The sequence below is a fragment of the Saccopteryx bilineata genome, chromosome 7, assembly GCF_036850765.1.
Source record: "Saccopteryx bilineata isolate mSacBil1 chromosome 7, mSacBil1_pri_phased_curated, whole genome shotgun sequence".
Classification (NCBI taxonomy): Eukaryota; Metazoa; Chordata; class Mammalia; order Chiroptera; family Emballonuridae; genus Saccopteryx; species Saccopteryx bilineata.
The window spans coordinates 18,698,556-18,719,015 of NC_089496.1; the positions used below are offsets into that span (position 1 = coordinate 18,698,556).

A 20,460-nucleotide genomic window follows, 5' to 3' on the forward strand; every position below is an offset into this window, starting at 1 on the left:
CCGTGCTGATAATGTGGTTTTAAGGACCAGTGTTGAGATTGCAAGAGAGGGAAGTTGGCCAGGCTAATGATACCTACCTGCTGTAGATGCACCGGGGGAAATATGCCTAAGCAAGAGTTGTAGCTTGCAGTTCACTTGATCAACACTCATGAATTCTATTTGTGTGTTTTTTTTTTTTGGGGGGGGGGTAGAAGAAACATGGAGCTTAAATGGGTTCTATTAAACAGCAATTCTTAACTACAGCAATTTCACCCTCCAGTGTAGATTTGGCAAAGTCTGGAGACATTTTTGATCATCAGGATTGGAATGTGTGTGTGTTTGTATGTGTTTGTGCATGTGTATGGTGTGTGGTGTTACTGGCACCTGGTGGATAGAGGCCAGGGACACTGCTAAATATGCTGCAATGTGCAAAGTATCCCAAGACAAAGAATTATCTGGCCCAAGATGTCAGTAGTGTGGAAGTTGAGGAATCCTGGATGTCACAAATAGGTGGTTGAATTAGACCTCATAAATATTGCATTCTGAATTGTTAGTACCTGTCGTATAGTTATTACATCATAAACATTTATTACCCAGGTGCTTCAGGAATATTAATAATTTTTCTGTCAATGTGTAACACATACATGATTTTCTTACTTTATACATCAAATGCATTTTGCCTATGTCTTTCAACATTTTCCTTCCTAGCTACTTATCTCTGTTTAAAACATCTTAAAATGTTTGCCTATATTTTATAAACTTGAAATGTATTCATTTAACAGAATTGAAGATTCACAAAAGCAAATTCACATTACACTTGTCCTGAAATTTCTAACAAGAAATAAAATACAAATGTCCTGATTGTTTGAGCCACTTTTAGTTGTGTTTTCTACAACTTGGTTCTCCCATGTAAAGGCAGCAGAAAAATGTATTCCAAAGACAAATGAAACAAGGACTTCGACTATAATTATACGTTTCTCAAAGGGTAATGTAAGCATCAGATACTGTCTAAACTGATTATGGTGCCTGTGTTAATATAAGTCCTGTTTGATCATTCTGTTGACATTTCAAGTAACTATATGGTGCTTCTCATGGTAGAACTATGTGCTCAGAAATTAACTTTTTTTTTTTTTAAATTGGGACAACTTTGGCTTGGTAATCTTCAGAACATAGTGAAAAATATTTTCTTAGTTTGCTGAATGTCTGTTCATACAATAGGAGATTTAGAAATATCAACTAATGGTTGGTACCAATTCAATGCCAACAAGAATCCCCAGTTTGGGATGTAGTGAACGAAGAAGGAAAGTTTACTCAGTATAAACAGCTCAATTAAGAAACAGCAGGGCTATGGAACAGCAGGACTATGAGGCAGGCTCTGGGGTGAGGGGCCCTCAGACAAGGCCCCTCTTGGGCTAGACACTTCTGTTCTGCTCTGCTTTGCTCTGCCTGCTCTGCTCTACTTCTTTCCATTCTTGTCTAGCAAGACATCTTCTTTGTTTCATTATAGGTATTTCAACTCTAGCCAGAGAAATGCAAGTTTCAGTCTTCTGTGGAAGGGGAAAGTGCTCTCCTGGAGCTAGAAAGGAGCTGACTTATATAGGGAGGATTCCCCTCCCTAGGCCCTGATTGGTTCATCCTCATGCAAATGAGGACTCTAAATCCTCACACTTTTATTGGCCCAAAAGGCACAGTCCTGATTGGTCAGAATGGAGCTACTTTGATAGGCTGGTGAAGATGCTAGCATAGTTCCATTTGGACAGAGAAAGCCTCAGTCTTATTGGTTGAAATAGGACTCTAGGAACTGCTTTATAAGGAAAGCCTGGTTCACATGGCAGGAACACAGAGCAGGCAGTCAGTTCAGTGCAGGCTTCTCCCTGAAATGTGGTTTTGCATGAGAGGCCCCTGTGTAGAAATGGCTGCTAGACCCTGCTTTTAAATTTGAGCTCAGCCACCAGGAGCCTTAGTAGTTGTCTTCATTCTCAGGGCCCACAGATAATTATAGCTTCATGTATTATTTTTATTTAGATTTTAGTGCTTTAATAATATAAAGACTTGAAGACTTTTTATGGATATTGTGTCTTGAGGCACTTCCATTAAATGGGCATTTTTTTTTCACATACCGTGGAATTAAAAACAAGTATACTTAAGATGATATAAATGAAAATTCTTAAGATGATGTAAATAATTGAAAATTCTTAAGATGATGTAAATAATTGAAAATTCTTAAGATGATGTAAATAATTGAAAATTCTATAAGAATGTTATTTAGTAAAGATTTCAAATGAGAATTAGTTTAAATTGCTGATGGTATTCATTTATTTTTATTTTTATTTTTTTGCATTTTTCGAAGCTGGAAACGGGGAGGCAGTCATACAGACTCCCGCATGCGCCTGACCGGGATCCACCTGGCATGCCCACCAGGGGGCAATGCTCTGCCCCTCTAGGGCGTCGCTCTGTTGCATCCAGAGCCTAGCACCTGAGGCAGAGGCCATGGAGCCATCCTCAGCGCCCAGGCCAACTTTGCTCCAATGGAGCCTCGGCTTTGGGAGGGGAAGAGAGAGACAGAGAGGAAGGAGAGGGGGAGGGGTGGAGAAGCAGATGGGCGCTTCTCCTGTGTGCCCTGGCCAGGAATCGAACCCTGGACTCCTGCACACCAGGCTGACGCTCTACCACTATCCTTTTCATTTCTTTTAGCTCTCTTTACTCCTTTTTTATTTTTGTGGTGGAAACTAATGTTAGATAAAATATCACACAGAACATGTAAAGAAATGATGAAGGATGGTGGCAAGTTAAAACTATTTGATAAAAAGCTAAAGTAAAAGAGGGAAGACTAAGATGTCTTTAAAATAATCGTGTGCTTATGGTGGTTTCCTGGAACTCTTTAATAAGATCAGTGGAATCGGCTCTGCTAAGCAAGTGGTTTAGTCAGTTCAACTTCATAACCTTGTAGAAGTACAAGGCTGTGTGTGTGTGTGTGTGTGTGTGAGAGAGAGAGAGAAACCTATAAAGTTTTATTTTTGTTTTAAGATCTGAGTTAGAGAATCATTAAAGCTGGTCTGTGTAAACTTGCTTTTTAAATGCTTTACATTCTCAGGTCCTCTTTAATCATTTTTTCTTTGTTGTTGCAGTGATTTGCTGTCCTCTAAATACATAGAGAGACATATTGACCATGGAGGGAAGACTGTGGAAGTTAAAGTAAGTAAAATTTTTCTCCCTTGGGGGGAAATTTTTTCAGAATCTTTTAAGTACTGATTACGATTTTAACTTTCAGTTATGCACAGTTTTGGAGGATTTTATATTAAAGAATTTATCAAGAAAGTATACTACCTATTGTGGAAATAAATAAGACCTTTTGTTATCAGAAAAAGAGTTCTTAGTGCACTGTAGGAGTTGTTGGATGTGTTTTGTAGTATTAATATTGCTGTAAGTGGTTCTTTTTTTTTTATTATATCACAGAAAATAATTTCTGACATTTGCCTTAAAGGTTAGCATTAAGAACCAAGAGGTGATATCTTGGGTCCAGGGTAGGTACATAGCTTTTTGTTTAGTTGGGAGTGACTTCCCCTGGTAAAATGATAAACTTATTAGGTCTACCGGGGAGTCCTAGGGAGCTTTAAATCCCCGGAGGCAGAAATCTCAAGATCCTCCTTGTTCTCAGGCATGTTCTGAAAATATTCCACACAAATAAAAGCCTTCTACAATTATAGGCATAAGAATGTATATATATATTTTCCAGTCTGCTGGTGTTTTAATCCTAAGACATATGAGCTGAACTCCACCGAAGGGTTACTTTGGGCTCAGTGTTTAGTGTAGTGAGTTTTAGTTAATTATTTATTTTCTTCTGAACAGTGTTCAGACTCTCTTGTCTGCCTTGTCAGAATTATATTACCATTTTTATATATTTGCTTTCTTTTTCTGATTATATTTTTGACGCATACTGATTTTAGAAAACTTGTAAGTAGATATAAATGTATCAAAAAAGAAAGAATCATCCTTAAACTCCACTGAGAGGTAAAGTTTGTTTTCATTTTGGTGTATTTCCTTTTTTGTTCCATGCATGTACTTATATGTTTATTTCTTACAAAGCTGGTATCACATATCTATATACATAGTATTGTATCTTACTTTTCAAAAGTAACTATTATATTATAAGCATTCTCCCAAGTTATTTTCTCTCAAAGCCTATATTCACTTCTTTTCAATTTAAATATATTACTGTTGGCCCTGGCTGGGTAGCTTATTTGGTTGGAGCAATGACAATTTTGGGTTTGATCCCCTATCAGGGAACATACAAGAATCAACCAATGACAACATAAATAAATGGAATAACAAATCAATGTTTCCCTGTCTCTGTCTCCCTTCCTTTTTCTCTAAAGATCAATGAAAAAATTAAATGAATAAATATGTTACTGTCATAAGCTTTTAATTCAAATTAAACTACATAAGTAAATAATTAAAATAAATGTCTTATTCAGGTGACAACATGAAACAAACTGAGTTTTTCAATTATATGTTAGCTAAATAAAGGAAAACTCTTTATTATAGGAAATTTCAAGCATATACAGAAATGAAAGGAATACTATAATGCATTCCCACAAACCCATTATCCAGTGTCAATAGTCATAAACATTTTGAGTCTTTTTTTTTTATGTGTGTGTGTGTGGTATTTAAAAGAAAATTCCAGACATTGGGACATTTGTCCAGTAAATACATTTTTATACATCTATATATCTCTAACTGATAATGACCTAATACAAAATCTGTTACTAGTTACCTTGATATAATAATTATACCAGTCCCTCCAGAAAGTTAATCTAAACTTAAGGTTAACCAATTAGATGATTGATTGATGCATATCACTCCCTTACTGCAGAAAGGATGTCAGGATTCTTCTAGTTATGACCTAGGAGAATGGAGTCTTTTGCTTATAGTTCAAAAAATAATTACCTAGATATAGACTCTCTGGGCTCTTTAATTATTATCCCTGTTTATTTAGCTTCATTTCTCAATTTTGTATGATAATTTCCTAAGTGCAGAGAATATCTTCCTTCTTTGTTAAGTTAGGGACGAAAGGAAACAAGTAGCTCGCCCTCCGTTTCCGTTTCTGTCTGTCAGTGGAACGATGGAACGCAGATAGGAACACGGAGGGTGATCCAGCGAACAGCCCTGTGGTAATACTCTTTTTCAGGAAACTTGTACTTCCTCACCAAAACATGCTCCACTCTCAATCATTAGGCTCCCTGTGTTTATATAACACCCAGAGCACTGACTTGACTGCATAATCTTTGTTGATTTTCCAGCAGAAGAATTGCATTTTCTTGATTGATGGTTTGCCTGACCCGAAACCCTATCAAACCAGAAAAATGATAACTCCAAAGTTCATTCAAATCCTTGGGCTAGAGGACATTACCCCCTTCCAGAAAACCACTTTGCTCTCAACTTTCATCTCCGTTTGTTTCTAGGTCCTTTCATAAATGAACTAGAGGATCTAACTCTAATTCTCCTTGGCCCGCCCCCCCCACCACATTGAAAGTGCTGAATCCTGCCCATCAATGCAAAGTCAGTAGTCAGTTATGTTCCTGCTTGTGTCTTGCCCCCTGTGCTTAGCTGTCAGGGTATTTCTTTTTACATGAAATTTGTTAGTTCTCCTTTCTTTACTAATGACTCACAATTTTCTTAAGCTTTTCTGTTCACTATATGAGCAAAAAAAAAAAACTGTAGCTTTTTGCTGTTAACTTTTCTCTTACCTTCTATATTAGTTTGCTACGGTTGCCATAACAAAGTACCACAAACAAGGGTGGTTTAAACCAGTGGTCCCCAACCTTTTTTGGGCCACGGACTGGTTTAATATCAGAAAGTATTTTCACGGACTGACCTTTAGGGTGGGACAAGCGTCGAGAGTGAGTCTCAGATGGATGTAACAGAGGGAATCTGGTCATTTTTAAAAAATAAAACATCGTTCAGACTTAAATATAAATAAAACGGAAATAATGTAAGTTATTTATTCTTTCTTTGCAGACCGGTACTGGTCCGCGGCCCAGGGGTTGGGGACCACTGGCTTAAACAACAGAAACCTATTTTCTCACAGTTCTGAAAGCTACAAGTTCAAGATCAAAGTGTCAACCGGGCTGGTTTCTTCTGAGGGTTCTTTCCTTGGCTGTTTTCTCCCTGTGTTTTCACAGGTTCTTCCCTGTGTGTGTGCCTGTACCTTAAATTCTTCTTTTTACAGTGATACCATCATGTTGGATTAGGGACTATACAAATGGCCATTTTAATGTTAATTACTTCTTTAAAGACTCTATCTCTCCCCCCCCCCCCATGGGAGGGAGGGAGGGAGAGAGTTAGGGGGAGGGGGAGGGGCACAGAGAACTAGATAGAGGGTGACGGAGGACAACCTGACTTTGGGAGGACAACCTGACTTTGGGCGAGGGGTTTGCAACATAATTTGATGACAAAATAACCTAGACATGTTTTCTTTGAATATATGTACTCTGATTTATTAATGTCATCCCATTACCATTAATAAAAATTTATTAAAAAAAAAAAAAAAAAAAAAAAAAAAAGACTATCTCCAAATATGGTTACAATCCAATGTACTGGAAGTTAGGATGTCGATATATAAATTTTAGGGGAATACAGTTCAGTCTCTAACACCTTCCCTAAGGGCCCTATAATTTTTTTTTTTTTTTTTTAGAAGGAGGCAGGGAGAGACAGAGACAGGAACATTGAGCTGTTCCTGAATGTGCCTTGACTGGGAATTGAACCAGGAACCTCTGTGCTTCAGGACAGCGCTCCAACCAATTGAGCCCTGTGAATGTTTTAACTGGCTTTTCTCCTGGGATTGAAATAAATGAAAGGGTCTAAGAGATCAAAGCAAAACTCTCTGTGAAAGAACTTTGTGACCTGGGCGCATAGCTTGATTGGTTAAATTGTCATGCCGATAGGCAAAGGTTGCTGGTTTGATCCCCAATCAGGGCACATATGGTAACAGCTCAGTGTTTCTGTCTCTCTCTCGCCCTCCCTCTCTCTCGAAAATCAATTTAAAAAAAATCTTTGTCAGTTGGTACAAGGTTATATTTATCTTGAGGATGCAAAATTAAAATCAATATTATTATCAAATCAGATTTAAAGAATGGTTAGAAATCAGTCTAGTAAATGTCTCTGCTCAGGTGTCATGGAATTTTTATTTGACTGCAATGCATTTGATTTAAGAGTGTGAGAAAAGGAAACATTTGCATAAAAATACATACTAGCTGCATTGGTGAGTTTTTTAGACTGCAATTTTATTTTATTTTTTAAAGTTAATTGTAAAATACAACACTGACACAGAAATTACTAAAGGTGAACACCCTATAACCCCTATCCAGTACAGTGATTCCAGGTGCTGCTTCTCAAACCCCAGCCCCTCCCTCCTCCTCTTGTAAGACTCATAAACACTGCTATGACTTTTATGGTTTCCTTACCTTTGTCATAGTTGTATCACTCAAGCATGTATCCCTGTAGTTTATAGTTCTGCCTGTTTAGTTTTTTAAATAAAATTTAAAGTCTCTTTAAATCCTTCTGTTTCCCCTTACCTTTTTTTTTTTTTTTAAGTGAGATGGGGGAAGGCAGAGAGACAGACTCCCGCATATGTCCCCATGGGGATTCACCCAGTAAGCCCACTAGGGAGCAATGCTCTGCCCATTTAGAACCCTTCATTGCTTAGCAAAGCAATGGAGCCTTTTTTTTTTTTTTTTTTAGCGCCGGAGACAGAGGCCAGGGAGCCACCCTCAGCACCTAAGGCCAACTCATTCGAACCAGTTGAGCCATGGTTGCAGGAGGAAAAAAACAGAGAGAGAAGGAGAAGGTGGAGAGGTGGAGCAGCAGATGCTCACTTTTCCTGTGTACCCTGACTAGAAATCGAACCCCAGATATCCACATACTGGGCCCACATTCTTAACACTGAGCCAGTCAGCTAGGGCCCCCTTATCTCTGTTTTTAAATTCTCCTTAACAATATATTTGTTGAAGAAGGCAGATTGTTTATTTTGGGCAGATAAAATATATTATGCTCACTTTGTTAAGGATGGTGCTGCCACGTGGAAGCCCATTGCTCAGGTGATAATATTAGTTGCTCTTCTTGCTTGGGATGGGCGTGATTATGTTAATATGCATTGGGGGAGGGCTTTCGCGCCAAAAGGTTTTAAAAGGAAGAGCGATCACATTGTTCAGGGGAAGAGTGATTATGTTCTAGGAGAAGTCCATGCTGTAGGAGGCAGAGAAAGGCCACATGGAGGAGAGGAGAGGCAGCCAAGATGGCGGAGTGCTGAAGGAAAAAACCAGTTTATCCAGAATTAGTGCAGAGAGAAGGAGATGAGGAACAGAGGTGAATAAGGCTGGTGAGGTAGAAACCTTTGATTCTAGGAAACTCAGATAAGTCAGAGGCTTTGGGAGCCCTGAATGGAAAGGGAAATGTTTTCCCACTGTGTGTATTTCTTGCCCACCAGGTGCAAGCTAGGATAAAGATGATGGCCCACCAGTTCTTGGCTCCGTTGTTTCATTACCATCTGTCCGAATCAAATGCAAACTTGCACAGGCCAGGCAGCTATGGTGGTGGCCGTGGCTACTGGCTTTACATTTATCCTATGCAGTTTCTCCCAATCTGGATTTTGTGTTAATTTCTATTTTATATTTACAACAGAACTAAATACGTTTAAATGATTTTTTAAAAGATAATTTGCATTATCGTAAAGGCATTCTATATGTCATTGAAGGTATTTTATCTCCATCCAATAGGTGCATAATACTGATAAAAAAAGGTTTAGTAATATCTTCTTCCTTTTTCTCTTTTTTTTTGATAGAGTCAGAGAGAGGGACAGATAGGAAGGGAGAGAGATGAGAAGCATCAATTCTTTGTTGCAGCATCTTAGTTGTTCAATGATTGCTTTTTCATATGTGCTTTGATGTGGGGGGAGAGCTACAGCAGAGCGAGTGACCCCTTGCTCAAGGCAGTGACCATGGGGTCTCGAACCTGGGTCCTCCATGCCACAGTCCGATGCTCTATCCACTGCACCACCTCCAGGTCAGGCTAGTAATATATATTTTTTTAAGGTTACAAAGATAAAGCCTTTAAGTAGAAAAAAATAGTAACTTTTTGTTCTTTAATGGAACATTTTAAAATTTTTATAGACTTTATTGAAGTGACATTGGTTAATAAAATTATATATATAGGTTTCAAGTGTACAATTTTATCATCATCGGTATATTGTATTGTGTGATCACTACCCCAAGTCCATTCTCTTATCACCACTTATCCCCTCTTTACCCTCTTCGGTCTCCTCTTCCCCTCTGATAATCACCATCCTGTTGTCTTTGTCTATGAGATTTTTTTTTTTTTGTATTTTTCCGAAGCTGGAAATGGGGAGGCAGTCAGACAGACTCCCACATGCGCCCGACCAGGATCCACCCGCATGACCTCCAGGGGGTGATGCTCTGCCTCAATCAGAGCCATTCTAGCACCTGAGGCAGAGGCCACAGAGCCATCCTCAGCACCCAGGCAAACTTTGCTCCAGTGGAGCCTCGGCTGCGGGAGGGGAAGAGAGAGACAGAGAGGAAGGAGAGGGGGAGGGGTGGAGAAGCAGATGGGTGCTTCTCCTGTGTGCCCTGGCCGGGAATCGAACCTGGGACTCCTGCACGCCAGGCTGACTCTCTACCACTAAGCCAACTGGCCAGGGCTGTCTATGAGATTTTTTTTGCTTAATCTCTTCACCTTTTTCACTCAGCCTCCCAACACCCCCTCTTCTTTGACAGCTCTCTGCCTCTCTCTGTATCCACGAGTCTGTTTCTATTTTATTTTGTTCCTTAGATTCCACATATAAGTGAAACATTCTTACCTTTTACTTACATTTTTTTCCAATTTATTTAAAAATTAAATTCTAAATTTACCCTTTAGGGAGCAATTTGTTTGACATGAGCTTTAAAATAATTTAAACACAAAGCCTCAATTAGAATATCAGAAAGGAACAAAATATTTTTATTTTGTTTTTTTGTTGTTGTTGTTTTATATAATTTTTAATTTTTTTAATTTTTTTTATTTATTTATTCATTTTTAGAGAGGAGAGAGAGAGGCAGAGAGGGAGAGAGAGACAGAGAGAGAGAAGGGGGGAGGAGCTGGAAGCATCAACTCCCATATGTGCCTTGACCAGGCAAGCACAGGGTTTTGAACTGGTGACCTCAGCATTTCCAGGTCGATGCTTTATCCACTGCGCCACCACAGGTCAGGCTAATTTTTAATTTTTTTAATTTTATTTATTCATTTTAGAGAGGAGAGAGAGAGGGAGAGAGAGAGACAGAGAGGAGAGAGAGACAGGGGGGAGGAGCTGGAAGCATCAACTTCCATATGTGCCTTGACCAGGCAAGCCCAGGGTTTCGTACTGGCGACCTCAGCATTTTCAGGTTGACGTTTTATCCACTGCGCCACCACAGGTCAGGCAATATTTTGATTGTGAAGAACTGTGGCTCTGGATTCTTAAGATAAGGAAATTGGAATTGATAAGTAGCAACAAATGAATCTAAACCATGCTGTTTGCTATTCTTGTTAGTTAGCTTTTTTGTGTTGAAGCTGAAAGCTGGCAGTATTCTGGTTAAGTTGCTAGTTATACAGCTCTAATTAATTAGTATTACAATACTAATAATTGCTAAGAGTTATTGGTCATAATGTGATGGGCATACTCATTTATATATATTCAATTCTGGAAACACGCTGTGATTATATATGTAACTATGTATTATCCCACTTTACAGGAAACTCAGGCATAAAGAGGTTAGTTGCTGAAAGTAACTATAGTAGTAGTTGAGCTGCAATTTGAATCTAGGGAATGTAACTTCAGCACTGACACTTCTACTGTATTATCTATCATATAGTTCATATTATACAAATAAGATAGCCATGCAAATTGAAATGCATTTATTTAGACCTATTATACCTATATTCATTCTGGGGGTCCCTAACAAGTCCTCCTATATAGTCTAATCCTTAAACTGACATGGTGGTCTACCAGAAGACCCGTTAGCTATTTCCCTCAAATTTGGTTATGCATTTGGGTACATTTTCTTTAATGTCAGTTACATTTGGGCAAATATAATGATGACACACTTTAGTGCAAAGCCTATTTTATTATTCACATCTCAGGAAGATAGCCATAGTCAGAGTTTTAAAACACTAGGAGGAATTTTAAATCCTTTGTGTAAACCAGGACTATGTATTGATGGGAAAGGGGGCAGATTTCCTTGGGGTCAGAAAGTATAAGTAGACATCTTGATAGAGTTATGGTTCACTATATTTGTTACCAATGAATGATCATGTGCAGCCATCAGTATCATTAACCATTTCTTTTGGTTAAATTATATGATGTTTTATGAAAATAATCAAAAGTAATAGCTGTTGAGTGTCTTTTTTATTAGCTCAATTTATTTCTAAACCACTGTATGTGAGTGCTCCCAACTTGTCTTTGGATCAGGATCCTAATCGAAAGAATGGGTGTGTATGGAGACATTCATTATACGTTATTGACTCGTGACTGGCAATTAACTGGTTACTCCTCATCGCTTAATTGAATTGAGTGCATTCAACTATCATTGTCTCAAAGTCTTAATTCTGTTCATAGTGGCATTAAGAAGATGGATAAGAAAGCAAAGGACTGTGGGTCAGAGTTGAAGCCTGGAACTGGAGCAAGGAATTGCAGAAAGGCTGTGTATTGGAGAGCACAGGTCAGAGGAGAAAGTGTCTGCTTGAGGGTGGAAGAGGTTACTGTGACTCTAGGGAACCTCTTACTCTGATGGAATGGTGGTGTAATTTTCATTCAGATATTTGGTAGGCAAGCTGAAATGCCCACTGTCACTGTGCAAACAATATATCAGGAAGGTGAAGCAGAAGCAAGGAAAAAGCCTGAGTTTTTCTGCAAAGAGTTTTTCCCCTGCTGTTCCACATCTGTCTTCCTTCCCTGGGGTTGAAGCTCCATGAATTATATATTTTAATTTTTATTGAGTTTATTGGGGTGATGTTGGTTAATAAAATGACATAGGTTCTAGGAGCACACTTCTATTATACATCCTCTGTATGTCGTGTTGCATGCTCATCACTCACCCCCGTCCATTTCCAGCTTAGCATGGTCTGTCTCCCAGGAGGCGCCTGGGTCACACACACAGCCTCTAGGTACCTTTTCACTCATTTTGAAGTCAGATTGCCAACTCATTTCTTCTTCCTTAAAAAGAGATTTTTTTTCTTTACTTGCTTCAGTCTTCTTTGTTTTACCCAACGAGTGTGTAACTAACAGGGAAAAATATTAGTGGAGAACAGCTGTAATAAAGCAATTAGAAACTTTTGAGTAGTTGACTGTTGGGACAGTGTATCTTCCTCCCTGGCTCATGCTGACTTTGTAGTTCCTGTAAGCCTGAACAGCATCCATAGAAAATGGCTTGTACTCTTGAATTGTATTCAGGCTTTCTCATGTCTCCTTTCCTAGATTTTCCCAGGAGGAACATAATTTGCAACAATCTACTTTCAAAGATGCGTAATGTGTGAAAGAAATAATGTTTCATAAGGTATTTTGTACGAAGAATTGTGTGGCACTATAACACATTGTGGATTTCTTTCTTAAGTAAAAATTATTCTCAATTTGTCATTAGTCACAGAATTTAATTTCTTTAAAATGTAGGTTATACAGCCCTGGCCAGATAGTCCAATTGGGTAGGACATCATCTGGAAGCTCAGAGGTTGCCAGTTTGATTCCTGGTTAGGGCACGTACAGGAACAGATCGATGTTCCTCTCTCTCTCTCTCTCTCTCTCTCAAAAAAAGTATAAATAATTTTTTTTTAAAAAAGCTTGTTTTAAAATGCAGGTTATACAGGAGCAACTGTAAACCTACTTTTGCCTCACCTATAGTTTAGTGGCTGTATTCTCTTTCTTCTACCTTTTCTTTTTTGATTAGTGAAAATATCTTAACATATCTTTTTATGAGACATGGATTTTTCTTAAGTTCATTGCACATGACTAAATATATAGTTCATAAATGCTTGAACTGTTTCTTTTTTGGCCACAGGGAGCACAAAAATAGCTATTAAGTGGCCAAAGTGTCATTATATGTACTTATTGCAGCAGAAAAGATGAAGAGAGGGGTTAATCTACTTTTGCTAATCCTGGATATCAAGTTTCCTTATTGATTTTCAAAACTGCAGGACCAACCAGAATCAAGTACTTTCTATAGAAGCAAGAAGGGGAAGCGATTAAGAGGAAAAGAAAACCCAGGCGGTGATGTGCAGTGAATTTTGCTGCATGAATTAGTACAGAGCCATCCATACCATTGTGTCAGTGACGTGTCTTCTGAAGCAGAGACTGTGTGTTTTTTTCAAATAGCTTTCAGATTATATTTTGTTTCTGAGGCTGTTTGAGATGAAATGCACGCAACAACCACCGTAGCCAAGTAATCTATGCAATGGCTTTTAACAGTCTCGTTTATCCTTTTTTTTTTTTTTAACTTTAGGAGAATAACTCAGCAACAGCACTTCTCTTCCAAAATGCCTTTCTTATTTACACCTTTCCCTTACAGTTGAGAAACACGCTTTCTATTTTGGATTCTCACTACAGTAGCTCTTCCAGAGGCTTTTGGATAAGGGAATAATACTTTGTCACCTAGACAGTAATTAAGTCACATGATGTGGGAAGATGTTTTTAGAAAGGACTTTTTTTGAAAAAACGAATCTATTAATAGAAGGTGTTATCTAAGCTCTTAGTTTTATCACTCTTAATTTCAAATAGAAGTCTCAGGCATTTTCTCTGGCTCTGTGGAGATGGGGAGGCCTCTCTCCAGTAAAGAAACTCAGTGATATGCATCTTAAGGCCTATTGAGGGGCAGATGATCACTCAAAGACCCTTAGCTGTTCTTTGAGGGGCTTCTGCTGTCATGGTAACTGAGATTCTTTTTTAAACGGCTTTAATGAGGTACACTTCATATACCATAACTGAAGTGAGTTTGGTCTCTGTTTTGTCCACCGGGAAACACAGATTCTAGGACTGTTTGGCAGACTCAACTTTCCCATGCTTTTGGTCTGTATTAGTATTCTTTTTTCCTGTGCTATCTGGGAGATTTAGGTTAAGGAGTCTTCACCGCAGAAGCTGAAGTCTGAGAGCAAACCCTCTGGAGAGGATGAAGGGACTCTTCAGGCACAGGAGTCCCGGGTTGTGGTGTGGACGTGCAGGTGGTACTGGCCAGGTTTTCTTTGCCAGAGGGCAGTATTTCAGATGTCGGAGCTATGGACACGATGCCTTTTTGCACTAATAAAAAACATTAAAATTAGAGATCCTGTATAAAGTTCTTTTTAAGTTCATTCTCTGAAAATGTTTTAGCCATGACTTAACATCAGTCTGGCTAGTAATAAACTACAATGATTTTTAAAACTATTGACAAATACATTTTCCTTATATGTGAATATTTTATTAGGTGTAACTAAACTAGTTTTAAGTTTTACTATATTTAATTACTTCATTGGTCCCTAACTGCTGACATATATTATTATTATTTTTAAACCTCAGAATTCTATAAGAATAAGATCTAGACTTTCTAAAAAAATAACTATATAATAGGGTTAATCTTTCAGTAATTTAATAAGAAATTATTGAATTGAATTTCGGGGATGCTGGTGGGATTCAGTTCCAGCATCTTCTGAGTTAGCAGTGATTGTGTAATTGCAGATGGAGCCAGAACTGGAAACCTGTCCTTTGGGTCTTGAGGGTTTGAGCGGCTGCCCATTTTTAAATACTTTCATTTTTAAATAGCGAATTATCAGAAGGAGGGCTCGTTAACTTTCTCTGTTATTAGTGAAAGAGCTGTGATCTCCTCACAGACGTCTTTTAAAGTATTTTAAATCCTGAACAAAAGCATAGCTGGAAAACCCATGTATTTCATGGTTGGTGTACGGGAGTCATAGTGAGTTCGTTTCCTTGATCGATAATCACCATATGTTGCTGTGTTGTAGGAAGACTACACTTCCATTCACTATCTGTCAGCTTAGACTCCAGGACTAACTCTTATCTTCGGGGCCAAGTAGTGCTGCCATTCATTCAGTGCCAGTCATGTGGAAGAGAGTTAACTTCTCCTCCTGGAAGTTAATAGCGGCACGTTCTCTCCAGCTGATGAAACCTTCATCTTAACAGAACTAAAAACTAAATGACGTGCTGTGCTTCTGTTTTATGTCATTCTGATAATTTTGTATTTTTGCAAGTAGATAATTATTATAACCCAAAAGGCGCTCATTTTCCCATTGTAGATTTCCTGTTTTATACAGTCTACCTCTTTTGAATCATATCGCTATCCCGCTGAGATCAATACTGGTAACGGGACTGAGGAGAGAGTAGAAGAGCTAGTAGCAGTTGGAGAAATAGCCAACACTTGTATAGTACTTACTATGTGCCAGGCAGTGGTCTAGCCAGTGATTCATGGTGTTACATCTCAGTTCTTCAGTAGTACCATTGCCCTTCTCATTTTGCAGATGAGAAAATTGAGCACAGAAAGTCTGACTAAGACCAAGAAGTTGAAGCCAGGCAGTCTTGTGCCAGAATCCATGCTGTCATCCATATAAGTCTACCCTCTCTGTGGAAACAAATAGTCAGAATAGCAGAGGAGTTGTAGTGCTGATATTTAAGTTATAGCACATCAATTTACCATTTGCAATTACATCTTTGTTAGCAGATGTTTTAGTAAGCCATGAGTTCAAGATGCAATTGTTTGGTTCAGGTGAGTTTTGATTATTCTAAATAGAAAATGTCCGTTGTTCTAAAGAAAACCAAATGCTTTCTAAGGAAATCCTGCTTTTTTCAACCGTTTTTTGTTGGGGTTTATTTTTAGTCCTTCTTTGTTCACCAGGGAAGTTAGACTGAATATTGCAGTACAGGGGTTGCCATGGCTTCTAAACTGTAACCATTTGAAATATGTTGCTATCTTGCACATGGCAAGCACATGGCTCAGCTCTTATGCCCATCTTATGCCTGTGTGCAAATTTATCTGCATCTGGAGGAAATGTGAAGTTTTATGTGCAAGAGTAACTAAGCCGAAACATATCATCATCCTGCCAAAACACTAGAAGATATTTGATTGTATCCCTGCCAAGGTGTACCATCCCCCTCCCTTCCCCAACACACACACATCAAGAATAAAAGAGCTACACAAATCTAATAAACAAACTGATAAAATGTTTGATTTTTCCTTATGTGTAACAGTTTTTCCAGGTATGTCTCATGACTTTACTTTTCCTCACCACTGTTCATCTCTGCAGTATCTTTTTGTTGAGCTGGACTGAGTGAGTCCCCTGGCAGGCCTGAGCAGACATATGCTCCTCTTCCATCTTGCAATCAGTGTGGTTTCAGGAAGGTCTCAGATTTCACGATTTAATTCTCTTTGCATTATGGGGGGAAAAATTCTGTGGGGAGTAAGTAAATTTTATTTTCCCTTGGGGTTGAAGCAGGGTTGCTCTGGGTCTATCATGTAAAATGCATTGGCTGCTTTAATGGCACTGTTGGTTACAAGTAGTCTTAACTCTGTAGCTTGAGGAAAATATATTGGCCCATTACTGGTTTATGCAGGTCAGGTATGCCAGTGCTGGGAGTAAGGAAAAATGAAAAGTGACAGCTGGTGTCAGCATGAGTTCTGTTTCCAGCTCTGTTTGTAAGCTATTGGAATAGAAAATCCTCTTTATTTTCTTTCTAGTGTTAAGGTTTCTTTTTTTTTTCAATTCAGTATCTAACTGATTTCATCCATTAATATTCAATGTTATCTTTAAACTTAAAAAGACATGTTCAGGCCCTGGCTGATTGGCTTAGCAGTAGAGGGTCTGCCCGGTGGCCCAGCGTGTGGAAGTCCCAGGTTCGATTCCCGGCCAGGGCACACAGGAGAAGCACCCATCTGCTTCTCCACCCTTCCTTCTCTCCTTTCTCTCTATCTCTCTCTTCCTCTCCTGCAGCCCCAAGGATCCACAGGGGCACAGTTGGCCCAGGCGCTGAGGATGGCTCCATGGCCTCCACCTCGGGTGCTAGAATGGCTCTGGTTGCAGCGGAGCAATGCTCCAGATGGACCAAGCATTGCCCCCTGGTGGGCATTCTGGGTGGATCCCAGTAGGGTGCATGTGGGAGTCTGTTTGCCACCCCTGCCTCGGGCCCGGACTTCTCACTTAGGAAAATAAATAAATAAGTAAATAAAAAGACATGTTCAGCTATAATTTAAAAAAACATCCAAAGTAGCACTAATGGTATTTTTATGTATAGAACCAATTATCTATTTTATAATAGACTATTGTTTCAATTTTAAATTTAATTATAGAGTGAATCTTTTCATTATATAATGCCTTGTACAAATCTACCATTGCAATTATTTTGAAATAACTTGATTTTTTATTTTTTGTATTTTTCTGACGCTGAAAATGGGGAGGCAGTCAGACAGACTCCCGCATGTGCCTGACCAGGATCCACCCAGCATGCCCACCAGGGGGTGATCTGCCCATCCGGGGCGTCGCTCTGTTGTGACCAGAGCCACTCTAGTGCCTGAGGCAGAGGCCACAGAGCCATCCTCAGCACCCGGGCCATCTTTTGCTCCAATGGAGCCTCGGCTGCGGGAGGGGAAGAGAGAGACAGAGAGGAAGGAGAGGGGGAGGGGTGGAGAAGCAGATGGACACTTCTCCTGTGTGCCCTGGCCGGGAATAGAATCCGGGACTTCCACACGCCAGGCCGATGCCCTACCACTGAGCCAACTGGCCAGGGCCTTGAAATAACTATTTAATAAACTATTAAAGTAATTTTGACTGAATAGAAAGTTGTGAAAGTGTTTTTGACAAGTTTGAAATTGATTTGAAGCAAAAAAACCAAAATAATAAAACCCCACAAAAACCAAAAAAACTCAAAACCAAATTGTTGCCTCAGTGTTGGCCCAAACTAATGTTATTTTTTATTTATTTATGAAAAGCTTTTATTCTTCTGGTGAATAAGTAGCCACTATAAAAATAAGAATAGGTAATAAAGACTGGAGAATACGTACCTGATATAAGTGGTTTGAGTGTTTACAGCCATTTTGGGCAGTAATTGATCAGGGTTCCGGTATCAATTATCAAACATAATTTTATTATAGTAGCCTTTTAAGTGCATCTGTAAGGTAGAAAAGGAGGTAGATGCAGGTGGATTTGATTACCCCCATAGGAAACTCATAAGAACTTAAGCACATGGAGGTTAGGTGACATTAGATACGCAGACAGGAAAGCTGACATTGGAGATTTACAGCGGAATAGAAAAAAACCCAGAATGTCAGATACCTTTTCTATGTTCTCAGCCCTTTTTCTTTCAATAGCTATGTGTTGAGTGTTTTCCATTAGCTCAGGGATATAGTTATGACAATATATGAAGCAATTCTCACCCTCAAAGCTAGTAGTTTGGTAGCGTGATAGGCATAATACAATAACTACCAACAGGTCTTTTTAACTTTTATCCCTTTGTTGAAAATGCAGTGTACAAAATACTGATTCTTTGGAAGCTGGCCTAATATTTAAAAGAAATAAAAAGTTGGTAACCTTTGATTTTTAAAAAATAGATTGCAGCCCTGGTTGGTTAGTTCAGTCGGTTAGAGCGTTCTCCCTGAGCGCCAAGGTTGCAGGCTTGATCCCCAGACAGGGCACATACCAGAAGCAACCAGTGAGTGCATAAATAAGAGGAACAACAAATAAATGCGTTCCTCTCCCTCTCTCTGTCCCCCTTTCTGTCCCTCTCTGCCCTTCTCCCTCTCTCTTCCTCCCTCCCTCCCTCCCTCCCTCCCTCCCTCCCTCCCTCCCTCCCTCCCTTCTTCTCTCTGTCTCTCTAAAGTCAATTGATAAATAATAATTTTTTAAAGTTTTAAAAAGTAGATTGTAAATCATAGAATCAGAAAGGACTTTAGAGACTGCCTAATTCAATTTCCTTCTTTATTTTACAGGAAAATAAGGGGGAAAAGAGCGCTTAATTTTTCAGGTTTAGCCTTGTTTATCAGTTACAATCTTAAATACTAGTTTGCCTCCCTAAATGACATGGATTGAGAAGTTCCTTCTAAGCAAGCCAGCCAGGACCTTTAAATAAGTCCTGGGCCAAGTCAGACTCGCCCATAGAGGGGTAACAGTGCCCACTGAGAGCTAGTGATGACTTCCTGAGCCTACTGTGTAAGGATCAAGGTACAAGAGGGAAGAAGATGCGGCAGTAAAACTATTTTTGGCAGCCAGATGTTTTCCGTGTTTATCCTTCTTGATTAAAAAAAGAAAGAAAGCCCTGGCCGGTTGGCTCAGCGGTAGAGTGTCGGCCTGGCGTGTGGGGGACCCGGGTTCGATTCCCAGCCAGGGCACATAGGAGAAGCGCCCATTTGCTTCTTCACCAGCCCCCCCTCCTTCCTCTCTGTCTCTCTCTTCCCCTCCTGCAGCCGAGGCTCCATTGGAGCAAAGATGGCCCCGGCGCTGGGGATGGCTCCTTGGCCTCTGCCCCAGGAGCTAGAGTGGCTCTGGTCGCTGCAGAGCGACGCCCCCGGAGGGGCAGAGCATCGCCCCCTGGTGGGCGTGCCGGGTGGATCCCGGTTGGGCGCATGCGGGAGTCTGTCTGACTGTCTCTCCCCGTTTCCAGCTTCAGAAAAATACCAAAAAAAAAAAAAAGAAAGAGTAGCTGGGAGGGTGATAATGCAGCAGAAGTGAAATTAAAGGATACTTTTACATTGGAAGTGGGGGTAAATTTTTTTGTTTCTTACCTGAAATCCTCATACAGTTTACATTTTCTTTTTAAAAAATAGTAAAAGAAACCAACATCATTTTCTTTTCAGATGGGACAGAATCCTTTTCCTTCCTTTATTTTAGGGATGCCAAATATACTTTTCTTTGTCTAACTGTCCTATAGTCAATTATTTTTCTTCCCATTATAGTCAAACATCAACTGCAGAATAGTGTTTTAGGGAATGTGCATCTCTTCTGCTAAAAAATTCATAAAGACCAATACATTTTAAACTTCTGTTATTTGCAAAAAGATAGAATTATGTAGTGGTTTCCTGGAAAGAGTTCTAATTTCATGAGTTTGTAATGATCTAGTCTCAGTATGTGGTCCACATTGATTTTCCGTTTTCCCAATTTAGAGCTGCGTCTCAGAGAACCTGGTAAGTACCCTCTCTGCATTACAGTAATTTGTTGCTGAGGAAGGAGCATGTTGTGGGAACCTAAAACTTTTTAGTAGTCTGATAAGAGATTGTTATATTAATGGGTTTGTAATGATTACCTGAAAGCTGAAAAATAATTTCTCTTGCTTGGTCTCTGGTTAAAAATAAGCAACTGGGAGGCTCTGTTTGACTTAGTAATAGAATTGAAGGTCATATTTACCATATTATTTGTGTAAAAATATTGAAATATATTTTAAATGAAGCTTTGGGAAATTAGTGTATTCAGCTAGAGGTAATTAACATATAT

The 20,460-nt window shown here is 39.2% G+C and overlaps 1 protein-coding gene across 11 annotated transcripts in view; it reads left to right on the plus strand.

Annotated features, from left to right (window-relative positions):
• ADAM22 (ADAM metallopeptidase domain 22) overlaps window positions 1-20,460 on the plus strand; it is a 273,466-nt gene that overhangs the window by 137,873 nt on the left and 115,133 nt on the right. For all 11 annotated transcript variants that reach the window (XM_066238167.1, XM_066238155.1, XM_066238156.1 and 8 more), the window contains exon 4: window positions 3,108-3,174. In XM_066238167.1, the coding sequence (XP_066094264.1) occupies window positions 3,108-3,174 (67 nt within the window). The remainder of the gene's footprint in view (window positions 1-3,107; window positions 3,175-20,460) is intronic.